Source organism: Amblyomma maculatum, chromosome 7 (genome assembly GCF_055883805.1).
Source record: "Amblyomma maculatum isolate TAMU_Amacu chromosome 7, ASM5588380v1, whole genome shotgun sequence".
In the NCBI taxonomy this organism is placed as follows: Eukaryota; Metazoa; Arthropoda; class Arachnida; order Ixodida; family Ixodidae; genus Amblyomma; species Amblyomma maculatum.
The window spans coordinates 58,355,989-58,378,604 of NC_139350.1; the positions used below are offsets into that span (position 1 = coordinate 58,355,989).

General features: G+C 45.9%; 1 protein-coding gene across 6 annotated transcripts in view; it reads left to right on the forward strand.

Annotated features, from left to right (window-relative positions):
- The window catches only part of LOC146183333 (uncharacterized), a 161,915-nt gene that overhangs the window by 22,191 nt on the left and 117,108 nt on the right, over positions 1 to 22,616 (forward strand). For all 6 annotated transcript variants that reach the window (XM_084609115.1, XM_084609114.1, XM_084609117.1 and 3 more), the window contains one exon: positions 10,383 to 10,475. In XM_084609115.1, the coding sequence (XP_084465241.1) occupies positions 10,383 to 10,475 (93 nt within the window). The remainder of the gene's footprint in view (positions 1 to 10,382; positions 10,476 to 22,616) is intronic.

Here is a 22,616-nt window from a genome sequence, read left to right on the forward strand (position 1 = left end):
ACCACGGGTTCGCGGTTACACTAACCGTCGCTGCGCGAACTGGCGAACTCCTCAGGCGTGTGCGAGCTAGGACGGGTTGGCGCGAGTACGCCAGCGAGCGAGCGCGCGGCAACCGGAAGTTCGTCGAAGTGACGTATGTCTGGGCGGAGCTTTGAACTTGCTTGTATTCTTTGTTTTTTTTATGGCTCCCTTCGGCGTACGAGTTGAGAGGGAAAATTGGAAGGGTCATTTTTAATCGCCGATATCTCTGGTGTTGCAGAAGCTAGATCGAAAATTTTTGCGGGAGAATGATGGGTGGTTCAATAACTATCAGTGTTATGGCGTTGTTTACCCTTCTTTGTGACCCCTTTCAGTGGACCTTTAAGGGGGGACCCGGATCTTTGCAGCCGAAAATCGGTCAGAAAATCGGATTTTCAATCTTCTCGTTTTCGCGATTCTGAGATCTTTCCGCAGCTATCTCCAAAGTTTCGTTGAAAACTATCGCCTAATTTGCGTGTTACAGCGTTCCAAAGACGAGAATCTGCGCGTGTGGCCCTTTAAACCAAGACCGACTGAAATACAGACCTGCACAAAAAACAGGGTCCTATGGGACCTCGTGCGCCAACTTTCGTTACCTTTCTCGTCGTTGAGGGCGCTCGGTTGACCTGTTCGTCTGTCATTTTCATCATCATCAAATCACAAATTAATATAAACAAACTGTACCCAAATTAGAAAAAAAAAAAGATCTTTGCCCAAGTTATACTTCTAAAGCTTTGCTTTTTTGTATTTTAGCGGAGAGTGTTTATTTTTATAATGTTTTTCCCTCGTCAGATGACATACCGCGATTCCGCTTTGTGCGACGGCACTGCAGTTACTCGCTGCACATGCGCAGAACAGGTGCTTGTGCATTACAGCGTGGACAGATAAATAAACTATAACGACGAAGAAAAATGACAAAACTAATAGACCCTTCTTATTAACAGGTTTACAGTAGCGCCAAGTTACCCGTAGTGTTCGTTCCCTAGCGGCGAAGGCTATGAACTAGAAGGTGCGCGCTGGAGCAGTGCTATCTGTGCAGGTCTGTATTTCAGTAGGTCTTGCTTTAAACTGGGGTCAAATCGCGCCGAATTTCGATCTCCCGCAGTTCAAGAAATACGCGATCCGTGGGCATAATCTTGGTGTCGTTCGAAAGATCGCAATTCAGGCCATTCCTATATCCCGGTTGATGACCATGAGGGAGCCCACCGAAGCGAAAAACAAAGGAACAAAATTGCGTGAAACACTCCCTGCTATTGGACTCCCATCGCATGTGAGCAAAAGGCGAGCGGGCGAGCTTTGGTTGGCTGGCGGCGTCGACTGCTCGCGGTCCGGCGCCATTTTGAAAAGATCTCTCCTTTAGGCCTAGTCGGCCTAGCGCCGTTCCCTCATCGTAACCACAATGTGAAATGCGCAATATTGAGATTCACGCTTCGTCATTAGCCTAAAAAAACGTAGCGAGAGGAGATAAACGCGCCGGGGATGCCGCATCGCCGCATCTGGTAATCTGCAATCAATGACAAAGTGCCGACGCTCCGCGTCGAGTCCGCGATGGCCTGATAACGGCGTAGCATAGCCGGTCGTGCGATAGCGAGAAGCGGCACGATCTGCCATGTATGGAACCGTGAGGGTGCAGATGAGCAAGTGCAGCCTCCAACGCCGGGATAGATCGCCCTGTGAGGCAGTGCCGCGACCAGCCGCAGCGGCAGTCGCGAAGCAGCGTCCCGCGAAGCAGCGTCCCGCGACACGCGGAACATAGAGAAGATTGCGCGGAATCCCAAATCTTGTCGAAATAAACTTTCTTCTGAATGCTAAGCTGTGCAAGACGAGCAACGGTCGCTTATCACTAGTTGCAGGCCGACTGTGTTTACTGCATGAACGTGAGAATGGTGATCGCGCACCAAAACTTGGCACAAACTTTTGCGGAGGTCACAATGCAAACGCACTAGTCTTGGTGGCGACCTCCGCACCATGCGTTCCGTTCGCCAGAAATTTCATTCTTTGAGGGCGAATTATATCGTTGGGAAATGATGCATTGGCATCAGGAGCTAGTCAGAACCAACTGTAATGAGTTACTGTCAGCTTTGGTGCTTCAAAAATTTATCAACACGTTTTTCCTCAATCTCTCAAAATCAAAATATTGAGGTCGGTACATGTTTGGAGGTGCGATATCTCTGGTTCTACTTAAGATATTGCTATAATTCCTTTTGCACCAGAAAGGTAGACTCATGTACAGTGCAAAAATATAAATTAATTTGTGGTATTTAATGAGGAAAGTTTTTAAAAATTTCATGTTTTCTGGAGTGTCAAGGTGGCTTTTTGGTCTCTGAACTTTGACAAGCTGTAACTTTGGTTAAAATGGAACCAGGGCATTCAATCTTGATTTTTGCATTCTCTGTGGGTTCTAAATTGATTTGATATGTCAGTTTTTATTATAACTCCTGTAGTTTTACTGACAGCTCACCTCCAAACAAAGAACATAAAGTGCTCAATATCTTCAGAACTAAATGGCTTACATAAAATTAATGTGCATATTTGAAATAAGCACGAAAAGCTGCATAAATGGTGCAACTTTCATCAAAATCTACCAGTAAATAAAAAAATTATATTAAGACCAGGGTTTAAACATACCGTATTTACTCGCATAATGATCGCACTTTTTTTTTTTTAAATACTGACGCAAATTTCGGGGTGCGATCATTACGCGGGGTAAATTTTCTACAAAAAATTTTTGAGCACCGAAAACGCAGACAAGTTGCAGGTCAGACGTCTTAGAACATATATATCTCGATTACAACCAAAAATAAAAGCTGAGTAAGGCTTACCTTCGCAATAAACACGCACATTAAGCATCACATGGAGTGCACAATGCCCATTTATTTTTTTTCGTCAGTACTCTAATCAAAGTCTGAATCCTCGCCATCCTCGCTTTCACTGCTGCACGACTCATCGGAAACGGCAGTGTCGTCGCTGGGAGCATCTTCACAATCCCACAGGAAGTCATCTTCGTTCCATCCAAAGCGTTAGATATGCCTGTCTTCTTAAAACTCTTAGCCACTACCTCGTCGGGGATACTGCTCCACGCTTCTGTGATCCACGAGCACAGCATCTCCATGGATGGCCTTCTAATCTTTCCGCTCGGCGTCAAATCATGCTGGCCCATCGCCATCCACTCAGCATAAAGTCGTCGAACGTTGTCCTTGAACGGTTTGTTCAAAGACACGTCGAGAGGCTGCAGCAGCGAAGTCAGGCCGCCAGGAATGACTGAGTGCAATGTCCGTGCGCAGCTCTTTCAGCTTGGCACGCACGCTGTCCACAAGGTGACCCCTAAAACTGTCCAAAACCAGAAGCGAGGGAAGCAGAAATGCTCCTGGTCTTCTTCCCCAAACAGTCTTGATCCAGTTGACCATCAGGTCTGCAGTCATCCACCCTTTCATCTGTGCACGTATATGGATGCCACGGGGAAAGTTTCCCTTCGGAATAGTCTTCCGTTTGAAGATCACGTATGGTGGCAGCTTCCGCCCGTCGGCCGTCACAGCAAGCATGACTGTGCATCGCTGTTTTTCTGCGCCAGACGTCTTCACGAGGATGCTCCGAGCACCCTTCTCGTTCACAGTTGTATTCCAGGGCATGTCGAACGTCAGTGGAGTTTGATCGGCGTTTCCAATTTGCGACATGAGGTAACCGCATTTTTCGCGAAGCCTAGTGACGAAGTGATGGAAGTCTATCACTTTGCTTTCATACGCGGCTGGGAGCCGCTGGCACAACGACGTCCGCCGCCTCAGGGAAAGTCCATTCCATCGCATAAAGCGAGTCGTCCAACCGGAGCTAGCGCGGAAATCCTTTGCGGCGATTCCCAGCTTCCTGGCAGTTGTGCGCGCCTGTGTCTGTATCATTTCTAATGATACTGCACAACCATCCTTGCGCAGGTCCCTCACATATTCTAGGACCGCCTCCTCAACACGAGGGAACTTGCCCGTTTTGGGTCCACGGAAAGCCCGCCGTGTCTTGTTCGTAGCCATCAGCTTCTCGCGCTGCTTCTTCCAATAGCGTATCCTCATTTCGTCCATGCCGAAATGCCTACCAGCAGCGCGGTTGCCATGCTTCAGTGCATAGTCGACAGCCTTGAGCTTGAACGCGGCGGTGTAACTGGCATACCGCCCCATGGTGAAATGGCGTAAACTCGCACAAAAACACAAAGCACGCTACAACACTGCCGAATTGCAAAATGGCGAACGCCGCAAAGCATGGAATCATGGGAACTCCAACGTTACTAAACTAGGTTGGGAACTCGTCGGAATGCATTCGCTGCGGGATGACTGCAGATCAACCACCAGGCGGCTCCATGTTCGGGGTGCGATCATTACGCGGGGAATTTAAAAAATGGAATTTTGACCTCAAAATTCAGGGGTGCGATCATTACGCGAGTGCGATCATTATGCGAGTAAATACGGTAGTAGCCGAAAGTTCGAAATCGCTCAACTGACTGAGAAGGTTGCTAGCCATGTCCCCTCCATTTATCCGCAAACTTGCTTACGAAACTTTCATTCGCACTAAACTTGAATATGCCTCACCCATTTGGAATCCACACCATACGCTTAATTGACGCATTAGAATCGGTACAGATTCGTGCGGCCTGATTTATTACTTCATGTTACGACCGTAGGAGCAGTGTTTCTGGCTTAAAATCATCGCTTGACAGTGGCGGTATGCCACTGTCTTCTTGCTGTACAATTGCCAAACTCTGCCTTTTCCACAAGTTATATTACTGTTTTCCTCATTTGCACTGCGCACTCCTACTCCCTCCCTATAGAACATCGTGTCGCCTTTTTAACAGCCTGAGCCTATAGCATCTACATGGTTCAACCAATGCATTTCATAAATCCTTCTTGCCATCCGCCATTGAACAGTGGAATGGTCCACCTGAGGCAGGCATAAAATCATCGCTTGACATACCGCCACTGTCTTCTCGCCATACAATTGCCAAACTGTGCCTTTTCCACAAGTTATATTACTGTTATCCTCATTCTCACGGCACATTCCTACTCCCTCCCAATAGAACATCGTGTCGCCTTTTTAACAGTCTGAGCCTACAACCAATGCATTTCATAAATCCTTCTTGCCATCCGCCATTGAACAGTGGAAGGGTCTACCTGAGGCAGTTGCAAATGAGAGTGACCCAATTAAATTCAAAACCTTGCTTTTATCTTATCTTCTTCCTTAGTTGCATTTTTGAGTACCTCCTCTGCACGTGTTGTATTTTGTTTTTTAAAATATTGTTGAACCTTTGTATGCAAAACAGTGTTCCCATTTTCCTCTTCTTCATATAGCGCGATGGCCTCAATACATCTATGATTGTTCACTCTTTCGTTTTATAATGCTATTTTAACAGTTATGTTTGCCTTCACTACTATATTCTAAATGATCCTTTTGTTTGTGATTTCGTTTATTTTTGCTTTCCCCTTATGTAATGCCTCGCCTAGGGGTCCTTAAGGGAAAATAGATGATGATGATGATGAAGAGTCACCCATAAATCTGTCTCTGCCCTGAAGAAAGCTGTTGTAGCTTGTCTCTTTTGTTGCAGATACTTGGTTTGTCAATGTGGTGGGGCATGTAGCATCGCCAACCGATTTTTCGGACACCTGATTTTCCGGACCTGCCCGATTATTCAGACTCTTTGCACTTTGTATAGCACCAACCAATTTTTTTGATGTTCGAAGCTTTTCTCGTTCTATTTTCCTCCTGTTACTCCCCGAAATCTGGCGGCCTGCGCCGTGTGCCGCTGCAGGTTGGCTACGGAGCTCCGCCTGACGGAGAAGGGCCAGTTAGCGCGGGCATGCTTCTATCATGCGACCATGCGTCATGTGGTTTGCATGCAACTGTGAATGAGAGAGCCAGTGATGTGCATTGCCGCGGCAGCACATAGCGATGCGCAAGCACGGCGGAACAAAAAAAAAAAAATGAACGCCTCGAAAAGTGCTTTTTTCAAAGTGACGCTGGTTTTAATACATTTTGCGATACACTGGTTGTCGTAACTAAGCATGACCTTCAACAGAGATTTGCACAGACAGAGCTTTGCAGACGGTTGCTGAAGCATGCAAAACAGCATCACTTTCTTTCTTTTTTTAAACCGAAATGCGCAGCAGACTTTCACCACTCTCGCAGAGAACGCCAACACTTAATTTTTTTCAGGCTGGCTGGGTGGAGTAAAAAAAAAGGCACTGAAGTAGATTCACGTGGAAGTTTCGAGGGTGCACCCTAACTGGTTTTCCGGTGTGCGGCGCCTCTTTCTGTATGAACATCGCGCTGTTCCGACCGTTGCCACTTTTCTCCGCTGTCGGCGCCGCACCGGAGAGGATACAGGCTGTGAGAATGAGGAGCTTGACGGATAAAAAGAATGACCAGTTTTCCAAGCCACTCGTTAAACAAGGTGGTTTTTATTGTGAATCCATTTTTTCAGACCGCCTGGTTTACGGAGCAGCAGGGGTTCAGAAAATGGGCCGGCGACTATATAGTTCAACCTCAATGTAACGAAGTCCTACGTGCATTCATGATGGAATATAGCACGAAAGTACACGAAGGACGGAAGGAAGTAAGACACGGACAAGTGCTAGTCCTTCCGTCCTTCGTGTACTTTCGCGCTATTTTCTATCATGAATGTTAACCAACTCGCCCAACTTTCGGCATTCCTACGTGCAGCCGAAAATTTTGTTCAATCGCGAATTTCGTTCTGTCGAGGTTGCTAAGTTTTAGCTGCCTAAATGAAGTAAGAGGTTTGTGGAACACTACTGGAAACATGTAAATTATGAATTCAGGAAATAAGCAAGAAATTCTAGTAGTAATAGCACTAACAAGGGCACCGGAAGTTATTTTGTATATCAGGAGCACATAATGAGTGATAACAAACACGAACGCATAATTTTTCTCTGCATGCGCAAAGAGCGAGCTCAGTGCCTAGGACTCAAAGCCGCCGCTAGATGTCGCCAATGGTATCATCATCATCATCTAACATTTTCAGACGGAGACAAGAGAGAGTTAATACGAATCTCTAGATCAGCTGATTTAGGGACTTTAACAGGGATGCTGTCGTATTATAGTGGACTAAATTCAGTCGTATGTCTGTATTGCCCACGCCGGCGCGGCTCGGCTACCTTAGGCTACCTTGGGTGCGTCTATCTTTGTTATTTACTTGCCTAAGAGTCCACCTCCCACTTTTGCCACTGGTCGTTAATTAAGTCGTTACCGCGTTCCTCTGTTTTGCGCTGCCGCTATCCACTGTATTTCTTGACAGCGCGCCAAGGTGCTGCGCAGCTCTTAGCTTTAGTGATGGTGGGGGGGATGCAAACTTGGCTGAGTGCCAACGGCCTTGAGAAGAGTGCCTGCGGTTGCCTGCTGGGCTAGTCCTGTTGCGCTAGCCTGGTTTTCAGTACGCTTGCTTTATTTGCTTTATCACTCAGCGATAGGGTGGGCGCCTTCTGTTACCGCAAAATCAGTGGAACGTGTGAGAGCAACAAGTACCTTTTGTAGGGGACGATGCTAAGAGGCTAAGAGGCGGTGTCATGATTTCGGCTGACCGCATGCTTTCTTTGATAACTAATGGCTGGGATGGGCGACTCGTAAAAAAAAAAAAAAAAAGTGAAAGAATCTCAAATTTTCCTTGCTATTAAACCCTCTCCTCAAACTCACTTGGATTTTTCCTAAAAAAAAAACTGGGTTCATTCCGCAAGCAAATACAGTATTTCCGGTTAACGCTTTTTCGTTCTGACTGGCCAGTTATGCCATTCCATATCGCGTCCTGAAACTTCCGCAGTGCGGTTTTTTATGCACACGGCAGATTTTGTTTCGCACTGCGATTTTGTATGCACGCGACGAATTTTGTTTTGTTCGCTAATTCCAGACTGCCGGCAAAATTGGCATGTTAAAGGGCAGATGTAAAATGCGGTGTATCAGGGCTGAAGTTTAGTTGCTCTCGAGAGTAGTCCTATGTTACTCCCAGGCATACTCAGGGGTGCAACTGCTGCGCCAGTTGCGCCATTTTGATACTGCTGCATATTTCTGTGCCATAAGCGGGAAAATTGTTAAATTTGTGCTGTGCTGCGGTAAAGTGCCCTGACTAGCCCCGAAAGTTTGCCATACTCAGGGACAACTTTCTGCAGCCGTGATATGGCCAGTCGCAATGTTTCAGACACTGCAGCGTGCGTCACTGGCCTTTAGTTTTATTTTGAGATGGTGTCGCGCTGTTCTAAAGCCTGCTCATATTTTTCTTTCCTGCATCCGCATGTCTCCGCTTTCGAGCACGCTGAACCGTTGTGGTTTGAGGGTGCTTCGCCACACAGGTGACTGCTTATGTAGTGAAGTATCTCCATAACTCTTAGCGGCCATTTGTAACTAGGCACCACTGCTACTATGTCACACTGCGAAAAGGCTTGTGCTGGCGCTTGTGATTTTGGAGCAATACTTTAAAGCTCTGTTTTAAGCACCGCATGCTTTTAATGGATGCAGCTCTTGGAAGTGTTCGGTATTTTGTTAGGCCATTCACCTATAGCAAGCTTGTTTTTATGCTGTCTCATCGGCAGACTCACTTTTCCATCATCAGAAAGTATAGGAAGTGCATCAGTTACAGCTTCTGTGTTTATGCTAATATACCTTGAGATAGTACACATGAAATTTATTTCAGGTGCCAGCAGGTCCGGAAACGCACAGAAGTTTTAGATTTTCTTTTTTTAGTGCGTAGCCCTACTAGCCACAATCGCGGATTTTGCCGATTTATGTTCGAAGCCGCTCACTCTCTCCGGGAATTTGAAATGGAGAAAGAGAAATTGGCGACACACGTGTCGCGCGGCTCGCTTGGCATTGAGGACGCGGAGCGGCTGCGCAGCTCTCTCTCTCTCTGTCCGTTTCTCCGTGACTTGAAGGGAAAGAGAAGATGGCGGCGTCCGCATTACGCGACTTAACAGTGAGGGGGCATAGTGTTCACACAGATCCAACCAGTGAGAGAGTGGGGCGTGTCACAGTTGCGGACGTCGCGGCCGGACTGAGCAATCGCGTGTCGCTCGTGTGTCCTTAACTTCAGCATCTCTCCCCTCGCATCATTCACTCCTCAGCCTTCACGAACAGCAGACATGCACGGGCAGTGCTCTTGCTCATTCCCTACATTCTCCTCAAATCTCTCTTTCTCTCCCCCTTTGATTCCACCCCAGACCTTTCGGGCTCATAGCAGTGCATTCCGAAGAGGGATGCAATACATCGTGTCTATTTTTGCTTATTTGTAATAAGAGCCACTGGAACATGGTGTAAGGAAAGCTTAGGGCGCGACAGCAACGCACGGATTAAGCCGGCCCTTATGACGCTGCGGCACAGGTTCGCTGTGCTTGACATGCTGAAGTACAACGGTTACGAAGTCAGCGGGAACGCAACTGCATTGATTCGCATATTGCAGCTAAATTTACGGTGCAAGAATCTAGAAGAACAATGAATGAGCAAACATGCCAAATGTGTTCATGCAAAACGAAGCATAATGAAGTGTAAAATGCATGAAGAATATAGCAGGGATAAGCAGTGCTACGCATCTACTTTGCATTTGATTAACTATGCAAATCAGGTGTAATTTTAAAAATTTTTTTTTCTATGTTTGCTTTTGGATCTACATTTCGTTTTTTGTTTTCGTACTGCGCTCTTTTGCACACAGGCTCATCGGAGTCACGGCTTTGAATTAGGCTCTTCTGGAGCTGCCCTCATACGACACAAGCTGTGGATTTCGTAGACAGTAAAACATTGTTTTATAAATCTCGCAAGGAAGTTAAGATCTCGGGATTACTTAAGATTGCCAAACAGTGCTGGATGCAAAATAAAAAGAGAGAATGCATATTCTCTCCTTTTATTCATTTTTATTCACTCCCCGAAGTTTAAAAAATTAACCTACACAGTTTATGGCCCACATTCTTTTTTTTTTTTTTTTTTAGTGTGATAGCATACCTTGCAGTACAAAATGCTTATCTACAAAAACAGGTACACGCCGGATTTCTAGAAGAAACATACTAAGCACCAGCACCGATTATAGGTGGCCCTTGCTAGATTTCCTTTGGATCACATTCATATGATCCGATATTCACATCTGTTCATTTGTTTGCATAGAGAGTAAGGTTTCCTCTTTGTTTAACTGCTCCAAATTTCGAAATCTTACTGCAAAGTGTTTTTTTTTTTTTTTTTCTTTTTGAATGTGAGCTGGTCCAAAAATTGCTACAAACAAATCCTATTTCAGCTGTTGCACCCCTGCCACTGCAGTGTAGTGGTAGACAATTTGAAGAGAGTTATATGTGCTTATTGGAGCCTTTTTTTTTTTTTTTTTTTTTTTTTTTTTTTTGCAGGTCTCTGGGATGATTGATCATGTTTGGGAACAGGTGGTCCACATTTTCAAAGAAGGGCCGCACTCACGCGGAGCCAGTGATGACCTTGTAAAGGTGAGAGGGATGATTCGTTCAGTCCAGCATGTAGTTGTGCAGCACCATTTGTTGATGTCAAGCAGGGACAGACAGCAGTGGAGGAGAATGCGAGCTAAATGTGCTGGGTGAACTTAGTCTTTGTTTGAAGTAATAGCTTCCTATTGCTTGCTTGCCCATTGGTGTAATCTTTTGGTCACTACTGGGTGCTTCGGCAATGGAAACTTATCACCTTTGGCTTGATACTTCTCCGGCACTTTTTTCATGTGCACAGTACTTTAACAATAACATGTTTTGTTCACCGGATGTCTTGAAAAAGTAGCAGACAAATTGATGCTAGTTGAGGCTTCTCAAAAGTTTGTAGCCACCAAGGGGTAGAATTTTGCTTGTGGCTCAGTGGTTTGCTGTGGCATGCAGCTTTTCCCTGTTCGAATTTCATTTATTTTTATTTATAAGGCTTTGCCAGTCTGTATTTCATGTCTTAGGTAGAATTGTGCACAAATTGGCTGTAAATTAGTGAAATGCAATTTTATTTATAAGGCTTTGTCAGTCTGTATTTCATGCCATTGGTAGAATTGTGCACAAATTGGCTGTAAATTAGTGAAATGCAATTGACGTCATAGTGCCAAACGACTACAGTTTGTTTGACGAAGATTTCGGCAGAAAGGGAGGTTGGGTAGCTGTGCGGTTTGTCTTCTGCAAAACTTCTTCGAATGTTAATATTACAGACCGGCAAGGTTTGATGTATTGTTCCCATCATACAGACCCGCTAACTTTCCTGTTGAAGTTTTGAATAATGTAAGAGTGTATCTACAGCTAAATGTGAAGCGAATTGATAGATTAATATTGGCCGGCTATGTTCTTTTCCCACACATTAATCGAGCCTCATTTGTTTTATGCCTCATCATGGTGGTACAGTGGTTAGGGCGCTCGCGTGCTGTGCTCACCGATGCGGGACCAAATCCATGTTGTGGCGGCCGCTTTTCGATGGAGGCGAAAAGCAAGGTGCCTGTGTGCTGTGCCATATCAGTGCACGTTAAAGAACCCCACGTGGTCGAAATTTCCGTAGCCCTCCATTGCGGCGTCTCTCGTAGCCTGAGTCGCTTTGAGACATTGAATCCCATAAAGCAACCATCATTTGTTTTATCCTCTAATAGTGATATTGAAAATGACATGTTAGCCATGACATGTTTTCGTGTTGCAGGTTGTAAGTAGTTCTAGAATCCACAGTAATTCTCAGTCAATCCTTGACCTGCTTTTCTTTCAGCGGAACGATAAGTGATGACATCGCATGCAATGTTCTGTCTGAGCAGTATCTCCAACCTCAAAACAGTCATTTTTTTCTTTGAGTGGTTTACACTTCAATGCTTGTGACAACATATAGTGAAATCTTGATGTAACGAATCTCGCGGGACCGCAAAAAAATGGTTATTTTGAAATATCGTTGTAATGAAATATCTGTGTCTTATAATGCGAGAGGGGGTTCGTTGACGAAAGGCTGCTGCCAATGTCTCCCCGCACTCTCAGTTACCAGTTTCGGTGGAAAGAAAAACACCTCTACCCGTGTGTTAAATCTAATGCAGGACCAGGTGGCTAACCGACCATAGGTCCACGCCTGATGAGTCACCGACCGGAGGCACGACACAGGAGTTGGGAATGAAGGGAAAAGGATTTAATTTCTAAACAAAAATCAGCATTTTTAACACTTTTAAATCCTAATCCAAAAAAGCAGGTGGCACAAAATAAACAATAAATTTTGGCGTACATGCACAGGATCCAAATGTACAGGTAAAGGGATATACAACACAGAACACTTTGGAAGAGACGAATCAAAGAAAGAGTTCACGAGATGACAGTGTAGCGAGTGCTTAGCTGTTCGGGGTGGTAGAGTCCGATCCGAGGTGAGCGTCATGCTGTCGTCGTCTGCTCGTCTGAGACATTCCTCGCTGGACTGGACACCTTGCAACGAGCAGACGCTCCGTGGCTGACTCACCACACACACATGCGGTTAATGAGCACACCACTACCACTTTTCGAGTCTCAACGCCATTGCACCGTACGTCCTGGCATCCCCCCCCCTTCCACCGCCGTCTGCAGACAGCCCGGGGCCCTGAATGGGTGAATCAGCGGCTGTGGTAAAATGTAAACTCCTCGGCTAAAACGTCTCGCCCTGAGCTGCCGGCTGCCCTCGTAGACGCTCACATTCCAGGAACCACTGCTTTCCTGGAGTCAGAAGCCAGACGGTGGGGGATGGGGGACGGAACTTTCGAGACTGCGTCCCCGGCGTTGGATTCAACAACTGCGTCTGGTGGTCACAACATGGGCAAATTCTGCTTTAATCTGCGAATATAAGTCAGTGGTTAAACCTAGGTTTGAGAAAATTGCGTACCTTGGCAGTAGACGTGTGTAGACAAGCAAAACCTTAAATGAAAATGTTGCACTAACTTCAAAGCTGATTTATTTGAAAAAACCAGTTATTTTCTTCTGCCGGGTGCAGCATACATGATCATGCACTACATTGTACCACTAAGCATATACACCTTCCACTTTGCTCAACGCCTCATCGGGTGCATGATTGCACCGAGCAATGAAAGCACGGACTTTGTCCATGTGCAAAAAAACATGAAAGTTCGATATGACCTCATCTTCAATACTCCCTGAAGTTTGAAAATCCTGTCTGGGTCTTTCAAAATGATCGCAGCAGTTGATGGGCCAATGCTAGCTGTCTGCGGAGGCCGATTCGCTTTTTTCCTGCGTCGATTCCTGGTAGTCATAGCTGCGTTCCTATCTTCTTAGCACTTCGCTGGCTGCAATCATCGTCGGATCTCGCACAAACTTTGCAATGAAATAATCCACGACAAAAAAAAAATAAAAAAATAAAGCATCCCATACGTGCGAATGGCACGAACAACCGACCGGCGAACGCCACATAACGCAGGAAGAAAAATGGCAAGCGGCTTGGCCTGCTGGCTACTGCATGTTAAACCACAGCTTTGTGGTGGCGCTAGGAGCTGGCACTAGATATGCTGATGATGATACAGTCGAACTTTGTTATAGCGAAGTAGTATGGGGTGCAAAAATTTGTTCGTTATTTCCGATATTCGTTATAAAAGTGCGCGTCCAAATTCTTGTAAATAAGTTTGCTAATAAAACGAAACAAAATGTGCGCTAATATGGACAACACAAAGGTGCGAAAACGCACAATTTTTAAATTAAAAACTGGGTGTAAAAACGAAATCTTTGGAGCAAAAATGAATACTAATTTGGGATGTTGCCTTCGCGCTCAATTTGTGCGACGGAGCCAAAGGACTCTGGGAGCGTAGCGCGCGCGCAGGTCGGTCGCAGTGGCAGAGGTGCGGCAGTGGCTCACGCAATGAAGAGACAATGGTTATGGCATGTTATTCACATGCCTATCAGCTGTTGCATGGTCGGGCTCTAGAAGCGGCGACGCTCTACTCCAGCCATGGCCGTTCACGACCTCCGAGATCACTGCATGTGAAGGTGTGATTTTGGAGACCATGGGCCATTGGCGCTAGTTTTTGTCACCGCCACTAGATGACGCAGCACACGAACGCGCGGGCGATTTAAACACAGTTCGGTGGCGCTGCTCGAGTTTGGCCATGGCACCATGGTGTTCATGACCTCCGAGATCACCGCATACGGGGGTGTAAACTTGAAGGTGATAAGCCGTTAGCGGTAATTTTTATTGCTGCCGCTAAATACTCTCAAAACAAACGATGTTCTCTATAACATTCAAGAGGGGTTCAGGTGGGGTTTGTATACGAGTGTAAAACTCCGTTAATATGTAGTTGGCGGAGACACGGGAAAAGTATGCACTATCCGGCAGTACACCTTAACCGACCAGTACAAAATTATTATTATTCACACTTTGAAATAGGAAAAATTCAGGCACAGTAAATTTTCCATGAATCCATGTATGTACGTGCATTTTATTGGTGTGCTACCAACCAGAAATCTGTAATCTTTACTTGCCGCTGATGTAGTCATGCAGCGACAACAGCAGTCTCAAAAATGACAAGTTTCATGCAATCGCTATAGAAGAAGCAGGGCAGGCACCAGACCACCTCTACCTTGTGTTTAATCCCGGCTGTCCCACGGCTGTCAATGTGCCAACATGGCGTTCAATCTCTCCCGCGCACTCTACCTGTCCAAAATTTCATCTTCTTCCTCGTCGTTCCACTTGCAAATTCTTGCCGAATCTGCAACACATGCTAGTGCACTTCCCGTACAGTAGACTCACATTAATTCAAACTCAAAGGGACCCCAGGATTTTGTTTGAATTATCGGAAGTTCTTGCATATATGACTCTGAGCAAGATTACTGTTCACATTATAATTTAGTATCCACTTAAATCACATTTTAAGCACTTCTTCTATTTTATTACACAATAAAAACAGCAGAGGTGAAGGATCCAGAACAAGTTTATTGGAAATCTGTTGCTGACTAGACCGTTTGAAGAAATAATGAATTGTTGATTGCTTCTTTTTTACATGTGCATTGAGAACAAAGTTCTCTATTCCAGTAAGAGCAGCCAGTTCTTTTTCAGAATTTTCTGCTTCAGTCTGAAATTTCTGGACCCCGGCAAGGTAGTTGAAGGCTTGTGCCGCTGTCACAGAGGATTGCTCCTCTGATTCCTTCTCCTCACTTTCGCTGCTGTACTGTGCTGGCAGCACCTCAGCTACCAAGTCGTCCAGAATGTCTTCCCTGCACACGCAGAGGTTATCGTCAGCAGCTGTGTTATGTTCTTGGAGGGCAGAAAGCGCTAGCTATGCATCATCGCTCTACATTTGGAGGCAGTCTTTATTTTCATTTTGAGCGCAGTCAGGCAAAGTATCACTTCTGTGGCCTGGCATGCGGAAGGCATGCTGGAAGCAGTTCCATATTGTTGCTGGCGTTACTGCACTCCATGCGTCAGCTAGCATTCCCACCGACGACAGCAATGTTACGCTGTACGACGTGGAATTGTCCATGAATATTAGCATCCTCTTAAGGAGTAGCTTCCTGTAGTTTGTCTTCAGACATTTGATCACCCCCTGATCCAGGGGCTGGAGAACAGCAGTTGTGTTTGGAGGGAGGAATTCAAGACGAATTGCCTCCAGGCCCTCCACATTACCGTGAGCGGGACAGTTGTCAACAATCATCAGCACTTTTCTTTTATCTCTCTTGAACGCCACCTCAAGTTTCCACAGCCACTCTTCAAACAAAGATTGCGTCATCCACGCACGTGAATTTGCTGCATATGAAACTGGTAGAGTTCGGACGCCTTTTAAAGCACCTCGGATGCTTTGATTTGCCCACAATGAAAAGTTCGGGCTTGTGGCTCCCATCCATATTGGTACAAACCATGACTGTGAGTCGCTCCTTGCTCAGCTTACTGCCGGTACAACGTTCCCCCTTGCGACACAATGTTTGCTGAGGCAGGCACTTGAAGAATAGTCCCATTTCATCAGCATTATAAATATTATCCGGGGAGTATTCAAGCAGTAGGCTCTGAAGACGCGTCTGCTGCCAGTCGGTAGTAACAGCCTCATTCACCGCTGCTGCTTTTCCACTTACAGTTTTGAAAGCGAGGCCATGCTGCTCCTTGAATTGTGACACCCTAGTTAAATCTCGTTACAAGAGACACTCGGTTATAAGAGATATTTGAAAATGGTTTGGCTGGTTTTCCTATGTCTGCCATGTTAACCACATTGCATACAAAAGACATGGTTACAAGAGACACTCGGTTACTAAGGACAACTGTTTCAGGTCCCTGAGTAACTTCTTCACTATTTAGAGGAGACACAACCCAGGTGTGCTCACGCAATGCAGCTGAAGCATCAGTTCAGTTCAGTTCAGTCGTTCAGTCGTGTCCGACTCTTCGTGACCCTATGGACCATTTCACGCCACGCTTTCCGGTCTCTCACCATCTTCCTAACATCACATAACTTCATCTGCAGTGCCTCGAGGATGCCATCTAACCATCGCGTTCGCTGCCTACCCCTTCTCCGGCGACCGTCAACCTTTCCCAACATCAAATCTTTCTCCAGCGACTCCTCTCTTCTCATCAGATGACCAAAGTAGCTGAGTTTTAACTTTAGAATTTGACCCTCCAATGAGCAGTCAGGGTTTATGGTCGACAATATCGACTGATTTGATCTTCTGGCAGTCCAAGGAACTCTCAAGAGGCTGAAGCATACCTACTTGTAAATGATGCACTTCAGATTCCCTTAGCTAAATTCTGTTCCATATCAGTATCCTTTTTGTTGTATATGTCAGGAACTGAGAAAGAGTGCTTCCCCATTATTGGGAAGTTAAAACAACCCCGTTGTTTCAGCCACTGGCATTGCATTACTGTCACCTTTGAAGCAAATCAAAATGCATGAATGACATCCAGCATATTTAACTCCTCGCTGTTAAAATTTGATCACAAGATGAAAGTTCAAAATCCTGATGCCTTTCTCTTTGTGGACAATGCTTCTTACAGCACCAAAGTTCTCGTGCTCAAAGCCTCCAAAGTTATTTTTTCCCTCCAAACTCCACACCCTACTTTCAAGCAATAGACCGCCTGTTGCTCGAAGGGCAGCAAGGCTGGACAATAGTAATGGATGCGAAGTTTGCTGTTCAGGTGATTTTGGGTGTCTGGAATGGCCTGAGAAGTGAAGCTGTGAAAAACCGTTTCATACAAACAGGCTTTAAATGTGATGACATGATGTAAGAGGGCCCATATATGGACACTGTGGAAAGCTTCCTGGAAAATGAAGCTTGAGCGAGCATCCAAGAGACTGCTGAGGTACCAGAATCTATTGAGGAATTCGTATTTGCAGATGCGGATCTTGTGTGCTTCCGAAGAGCTTACAGACTGTGCAATTCTCGCGCAAGTAAATGGCACATGTTCCACAGAGGATGACTACGAGGACATTTCAGAGGAAAAGTGTCAAAATCTGAGGGTAACGAGCATGTAAGAGTGCTTCGAAAGTATTAGAGCAATAAGAAAGCTTGCAAAGTGAAGTGCTTTACCTCCAGAATTTGGGAAGGAATACACTCTGCACTCACAAAAATACATACTAGTATGAATAACTTCTTTAAGCTTTCCTGAACAATTTCCTGTTAATGCGTGTGAATGCATTTATATGCTGATGTGCAGTAAACAGATCAACACAGTGCTTTTAGAATTTTTGGTTACAAGAGACATCTTTTTCAGGTCCCTTGAGTGCCTCTTGTAACGAGGGTTTACTTTAATTAAAATCGTCAATTCCAAAGCGCAGACAGTTCTTCGGCATTCTCTTACAATATCGGTCCACTTACTGGTAGATTGGAGCTCCGAGCGCGCCAGAGGAGAACCACCTTCTCAAGCTCCGGATGCACCGTCCCCCTAAGCCTTTTTTTTGTCAGAATCGAAGCGACTCATCATTGTCAGCATACTTTTCGTTATCCCATACTTCAATGCCACAGCAGTCTTCTTCGTTCCAACCTCAACTTCTTCTATGGCTGCCAATTTTTCGTTCACAGAGAGCGTCCGATACTTCCCTCATGGTGCTACCGACATGGTGCTACCGACGCGGGAATGAAAAGCATGCGTGGTCACGGGATTCGCAGTCGGCCGATGCTACTCGCGTCACTTTGCATTTTTTTTTTTTCTCCTGCATTCTTGATAATTTTGATAAGTGCAAGCGGACAGTCGTCTTTTCCACAAGTTTTGAGGGTTAAGTGTTGTTTTAATTTCAAATTTTCTCCATTGAACTGGCTAGCAAGCCACAAAAAGTTGAGCAGCGCCCTTCGGGAGGCTTTTGTTTCCTTTCGAACGTTTGTTAGGCTCTTCTTCGCTTTTTCTTTTTTAAGTCATAGTGCGCTTGTTTTCACATTTTCCTGTGTTGTAGTCTTATAAGAACTCAGAATTTTCGCCAGTGGCAGAAACGATAGCCGATAATTTTCCAATATGGGCAAGCAAAAAGTACGAATTAACCGAATTGCAGTGTTTGAATTAAGCAGCGTTGAAATACATCGAAAACATGGCGAACCAACCAAAAATTTGATTTTTGTTTGAAATAACCGAAAGTACAAATTATCAGAGTTTGAATTATCGCGAGTCCACTGTAGTTCTAGTTTCAATAGAATGAGCAATGATCAACTTTTCCTTAACTGTTAGTACATGATACTTCGGTCGAGTAGGCTTCGTCATAGTGTCGACCATTCGCACACATACTAATGCCACAACTGTTTTGTGCTTCGCACAGCACCAGCTCCAAACAAAAGACGACCCTACAAGACTCTCGCTGCCTGCCTGTAACAAATCCACAATGCAACAGCACCCGCAGGCTCGCAGTGAGAGGCTGGCACGAACAAGCAGCATAACCGTGCACGAGCAGTATCACTGTGATGGTTACCGCGATAGGGCTGGCGACAATAAGTGAAACCTCGTTATAACGAACAGTTAAAAAAATCGGAAAATAGTTCGCTCTATCCATAATTCGTAATATAAAATTTTGTAGAAAATCCATGCAAGAGCAGCAAAATTCAATCAGAGAAGGCACAGCAACTCGGAGGGTGCCTTCTTGGGTCACATCCGTTTATTTACGCGAAAAGAACTGCATTATCGCGGCCTGCTTTTTTGTGTTGATCGCGTTTCGTATCACGCCCTGTTCCACAGTTTGCAAATGCTCAACAAGGGCAAACCCACTGCTCTCAATAGCACTGTAGTGGCGGCGCAGTAAATCCAATGCAACAAGCGCTTCTTGTGAAGTCTGAATGTTCTCATCGTTTGCACGGTCAGCCTGAGCTTTGTCTGCGGGATGTTCAGAAACTTCCACAGCGATTTCGGCGTCCGTCAGTACAGCCGTGGCCGCCGCGATGTCGCCGCCTACAAAGTCCTCTACAGTCATTGTTGCGGGCATGTCACCTCATCGAGCTCGCGGAGCTCTGCTTCTGCTCCGTCCCCATCGTCGATGCGTGGGCCTCTGCTGGAACAAAAGCTGCGTGCCGAAAGCAGTTGGCAATCGTTTCGCCTTTCACGCTGTCCCATGCCGCTTTAATGCTCCCAGCAAGTCGATCTTCAAGTCCTGCTTCATAAACGAGAAGAGTGTCAATCAGTCTCCTCTTGTAAGCTGCCTTTATCTTGAGCTTGGTCTTTAACGTCAGTTCTGCTCTTTTTTTCATGTTCACCGCCATCACAGCACTACGCACACCCGCGCACCACACTCGACACGACAACCGACGCAGCCTCTGCCGAACGCTACGACGGCCACGCCACTGCTAACACTAAAACCAAAAAACGCAAATGGCGCAAAAACCAAAAGAGCAAGTTGTTTCCTTCCTCCATGCAAAAAAGGCAAAAAACAACATTCGATCGTGCCGCTGCCGCCGCTGCTGAAGCGGCGCTGTCGGCGATTGTGAGATACAAACGATTTCTTATGGCCTCCAAGATCACCTCCGTGCGCACAAACAGGCGCGCGGGGGTAATCTCGGAGGCCATAGATTTCTTCGGCTATCAACTCCCAATGTCGTCGTGGCATCTGGCGCTGTCAGCGCCTGCGAGGTAATCTTGAACGTTTGCTGCGCCGCATAACACACATGTAGTGCAACGAAGCCTGCCTCATGAGAAAATGCGTAAAAAGAGAGCTGGGACTGCCCATATGCACATCCACAGAGAGAGTGATGGCTCTAGGGGTACACAACACATGGGCAGAACTGGCGGAAGCGGTGCGAACCTCTCAAATTGAGAGACTTAGCACCACGAAGACAGGAAGAGTCATTTTGACGAAAGTTGGAATAAATCCGGATAGGGGTCCCACAGTCAAGGTGGAGGTAGCTAGAGAAGTCAGACAAAATTTGTGATTCCCCCGCTGCCAAAAAACATGCACCCAGAATATAACGAAGACAGGAGGAAAAAACGAGCCGAAGCATTAGAAATTAGATTCGGCGAAATTTCGGAACATGAAGTGGCCTATGTAGACGCGGCGGGAGGTGGTGGCAGTTTCACGGTAGCAACGATCGTCAGCGGCCGGGGCAATCCCGTGACAGCTGCCACTTTGCGCGGGCGGAGCATAGAAATAGCCGAGGAAACTGCGATCGTGTTAGCTTGCGTCGGAACGGAAGCGAAGTTTGTCATCAGTGACAGCAAAACTGCCATACAAAATTTTAGCAAGGGCAGGATCTCGCCCTTAGCAGCCAGAATCCTGGGCCAGAAAAAGTTGGATCGGAAAATTCAAATAGTTTGGACTCCTGCACACGAAGCCGTCCCCGGCAACGAGGCGGCCCACAAGCTGGCTCGAGATCTCTACCGCCGAGCCGCTACAGGGCCACTTGATGACCGAGGAAGCGGAGAGCGCTTGCTAAAATATGGGGAGATTACGCAGCACTACAGATTGGATCGTAGACTGGTACCCCCACCAGACCCGAAATTAAACAGCAGACAAGCAGTGGCGTGGAGGCGACTGCAAACTTATACATATCCGCACCCGGTTATGGCGAACCACATGTTCCCTGAGGCTAGGAGTGACAAGTGCAATCTGTGGGGCGAGAGGGACCCTCCACCACATAATATGGGAATGCCCGTATTCTCCCAGGAGGACGAACAATATAGGCTGTAGAGACACCTGGGAGACACTGCTGCGCAGCTCGGACCCTGAGCTCCAGCTCCTACTCGTCCAACTGGCTGAAGAGGCTGCTGGGACCCAAAACCTCCCGGCCTGCCTCTGAGGCGGCAGCACCCGCCCCTTGACCTGCGTGTCGGGGGGTGGGTAGATCACCTTATTTGTTGGACATTAAAGTTTAGTCCGTCCATCCATCCATCCTGCTATTAAAGTGAGGTAGTGCTCGGTGTCGCGAAGTTCGTAATATCTGTTTTATGCCGAACCGCGTTCGCTATGGGAAGTTAAAAATACATGTGTTTGACAAAAATATTTCAGAAGAGTTCGCTATATTCAATAATTCGTTATATGCGTGTTCGTTATATCGAGGTTTGACTGTACTCAGCGATGCGTTCACGTCAGCGTAGCCGACACTTCCTGGGCTCCTTGTTCACATGGACATGGCCGCATTTCGGAACATGGCCGAAATGGCCGCAATGTCGTATTGCCAGCAGTCCACGTGATAATGCTTTCTGGAAAGGCGCAAAACGTCTCGTGTCTCAGCACAGCCAGCAAAACTGCGACGGCTGGTACGCATTAAGCGGTAGGCACTTCGTGAGCCACAACCAATACATTTGTTTCAATGGTGGCAAAGCTGGGGAATTCTCAGAACTAGGTTTTAACCGCAATTACTTAGTATGCGGGTATGTATTAACAAGGTTTTACTGTGTTACATAATACACCTAGATCAATGTACTTCACTGGTAGTCCATTAGAATTCCTTTTCGTCTAATTGATATCTTCCGAGCAAATTAGTTGTTTCTGACAAAGCGAGTAAAATAGCTTAATATGGGCTTAACTCTCGGGTATTTAGTTCGGGAATAAATACATCTTTATAGTCGCATGATAAGATGAACTTCATCTATTTCGGGATAGTTTTATATCTGGCACCTGTTTTGGAAGTATAAACCTAATATTTTGCTTCGCATAAGATTGAGTCTCTGCTCAATAATTACAGTGATAAAGAAATCGTCATTTCTCAAAAGTTCTTGCCAGGACATGATAGTGCCCATGCGCAGTCTTTTACGACGTCTTCGCAGCAATTGATTTGTAGCTTGCACTTTAACGTTACTGAGAAGTAATTGCTGATAGTCCTAAATTTTGTCAAGTGTGTAAAAGTTCTCTCACACAATGAAATATATTGCCATTGCAAAAAAAATTACACTACTAATTTACCATTTGTCAACATCACACACATCAGAAATCTCTTATACTGCCCTCGATTTCAGGAAATCATTTAGAGTCATTGGTGCACTGCTAGACTATCAGATTCTCTGACATTGGCCATAAAAAGCATCCGCCTTGTGAGCTCTGTAAATTCAGTCCACTCGATGCTGCACACATGAACAGTCAGTCAGCTTTCCTATGTGGCGAGGTTTCCGGTACAGTGTCGGCGTAATCTCATTTTTGGGAAATACTTGTACCTGGTTGTCTAGCCAGAGTAGATGTGCACTTGGTCTACGGCAACACACCGGGCAGTACACTGTCAGTGATTAACCTCAAGTCAGGTACGATATAATGGACTAGGCTGTCT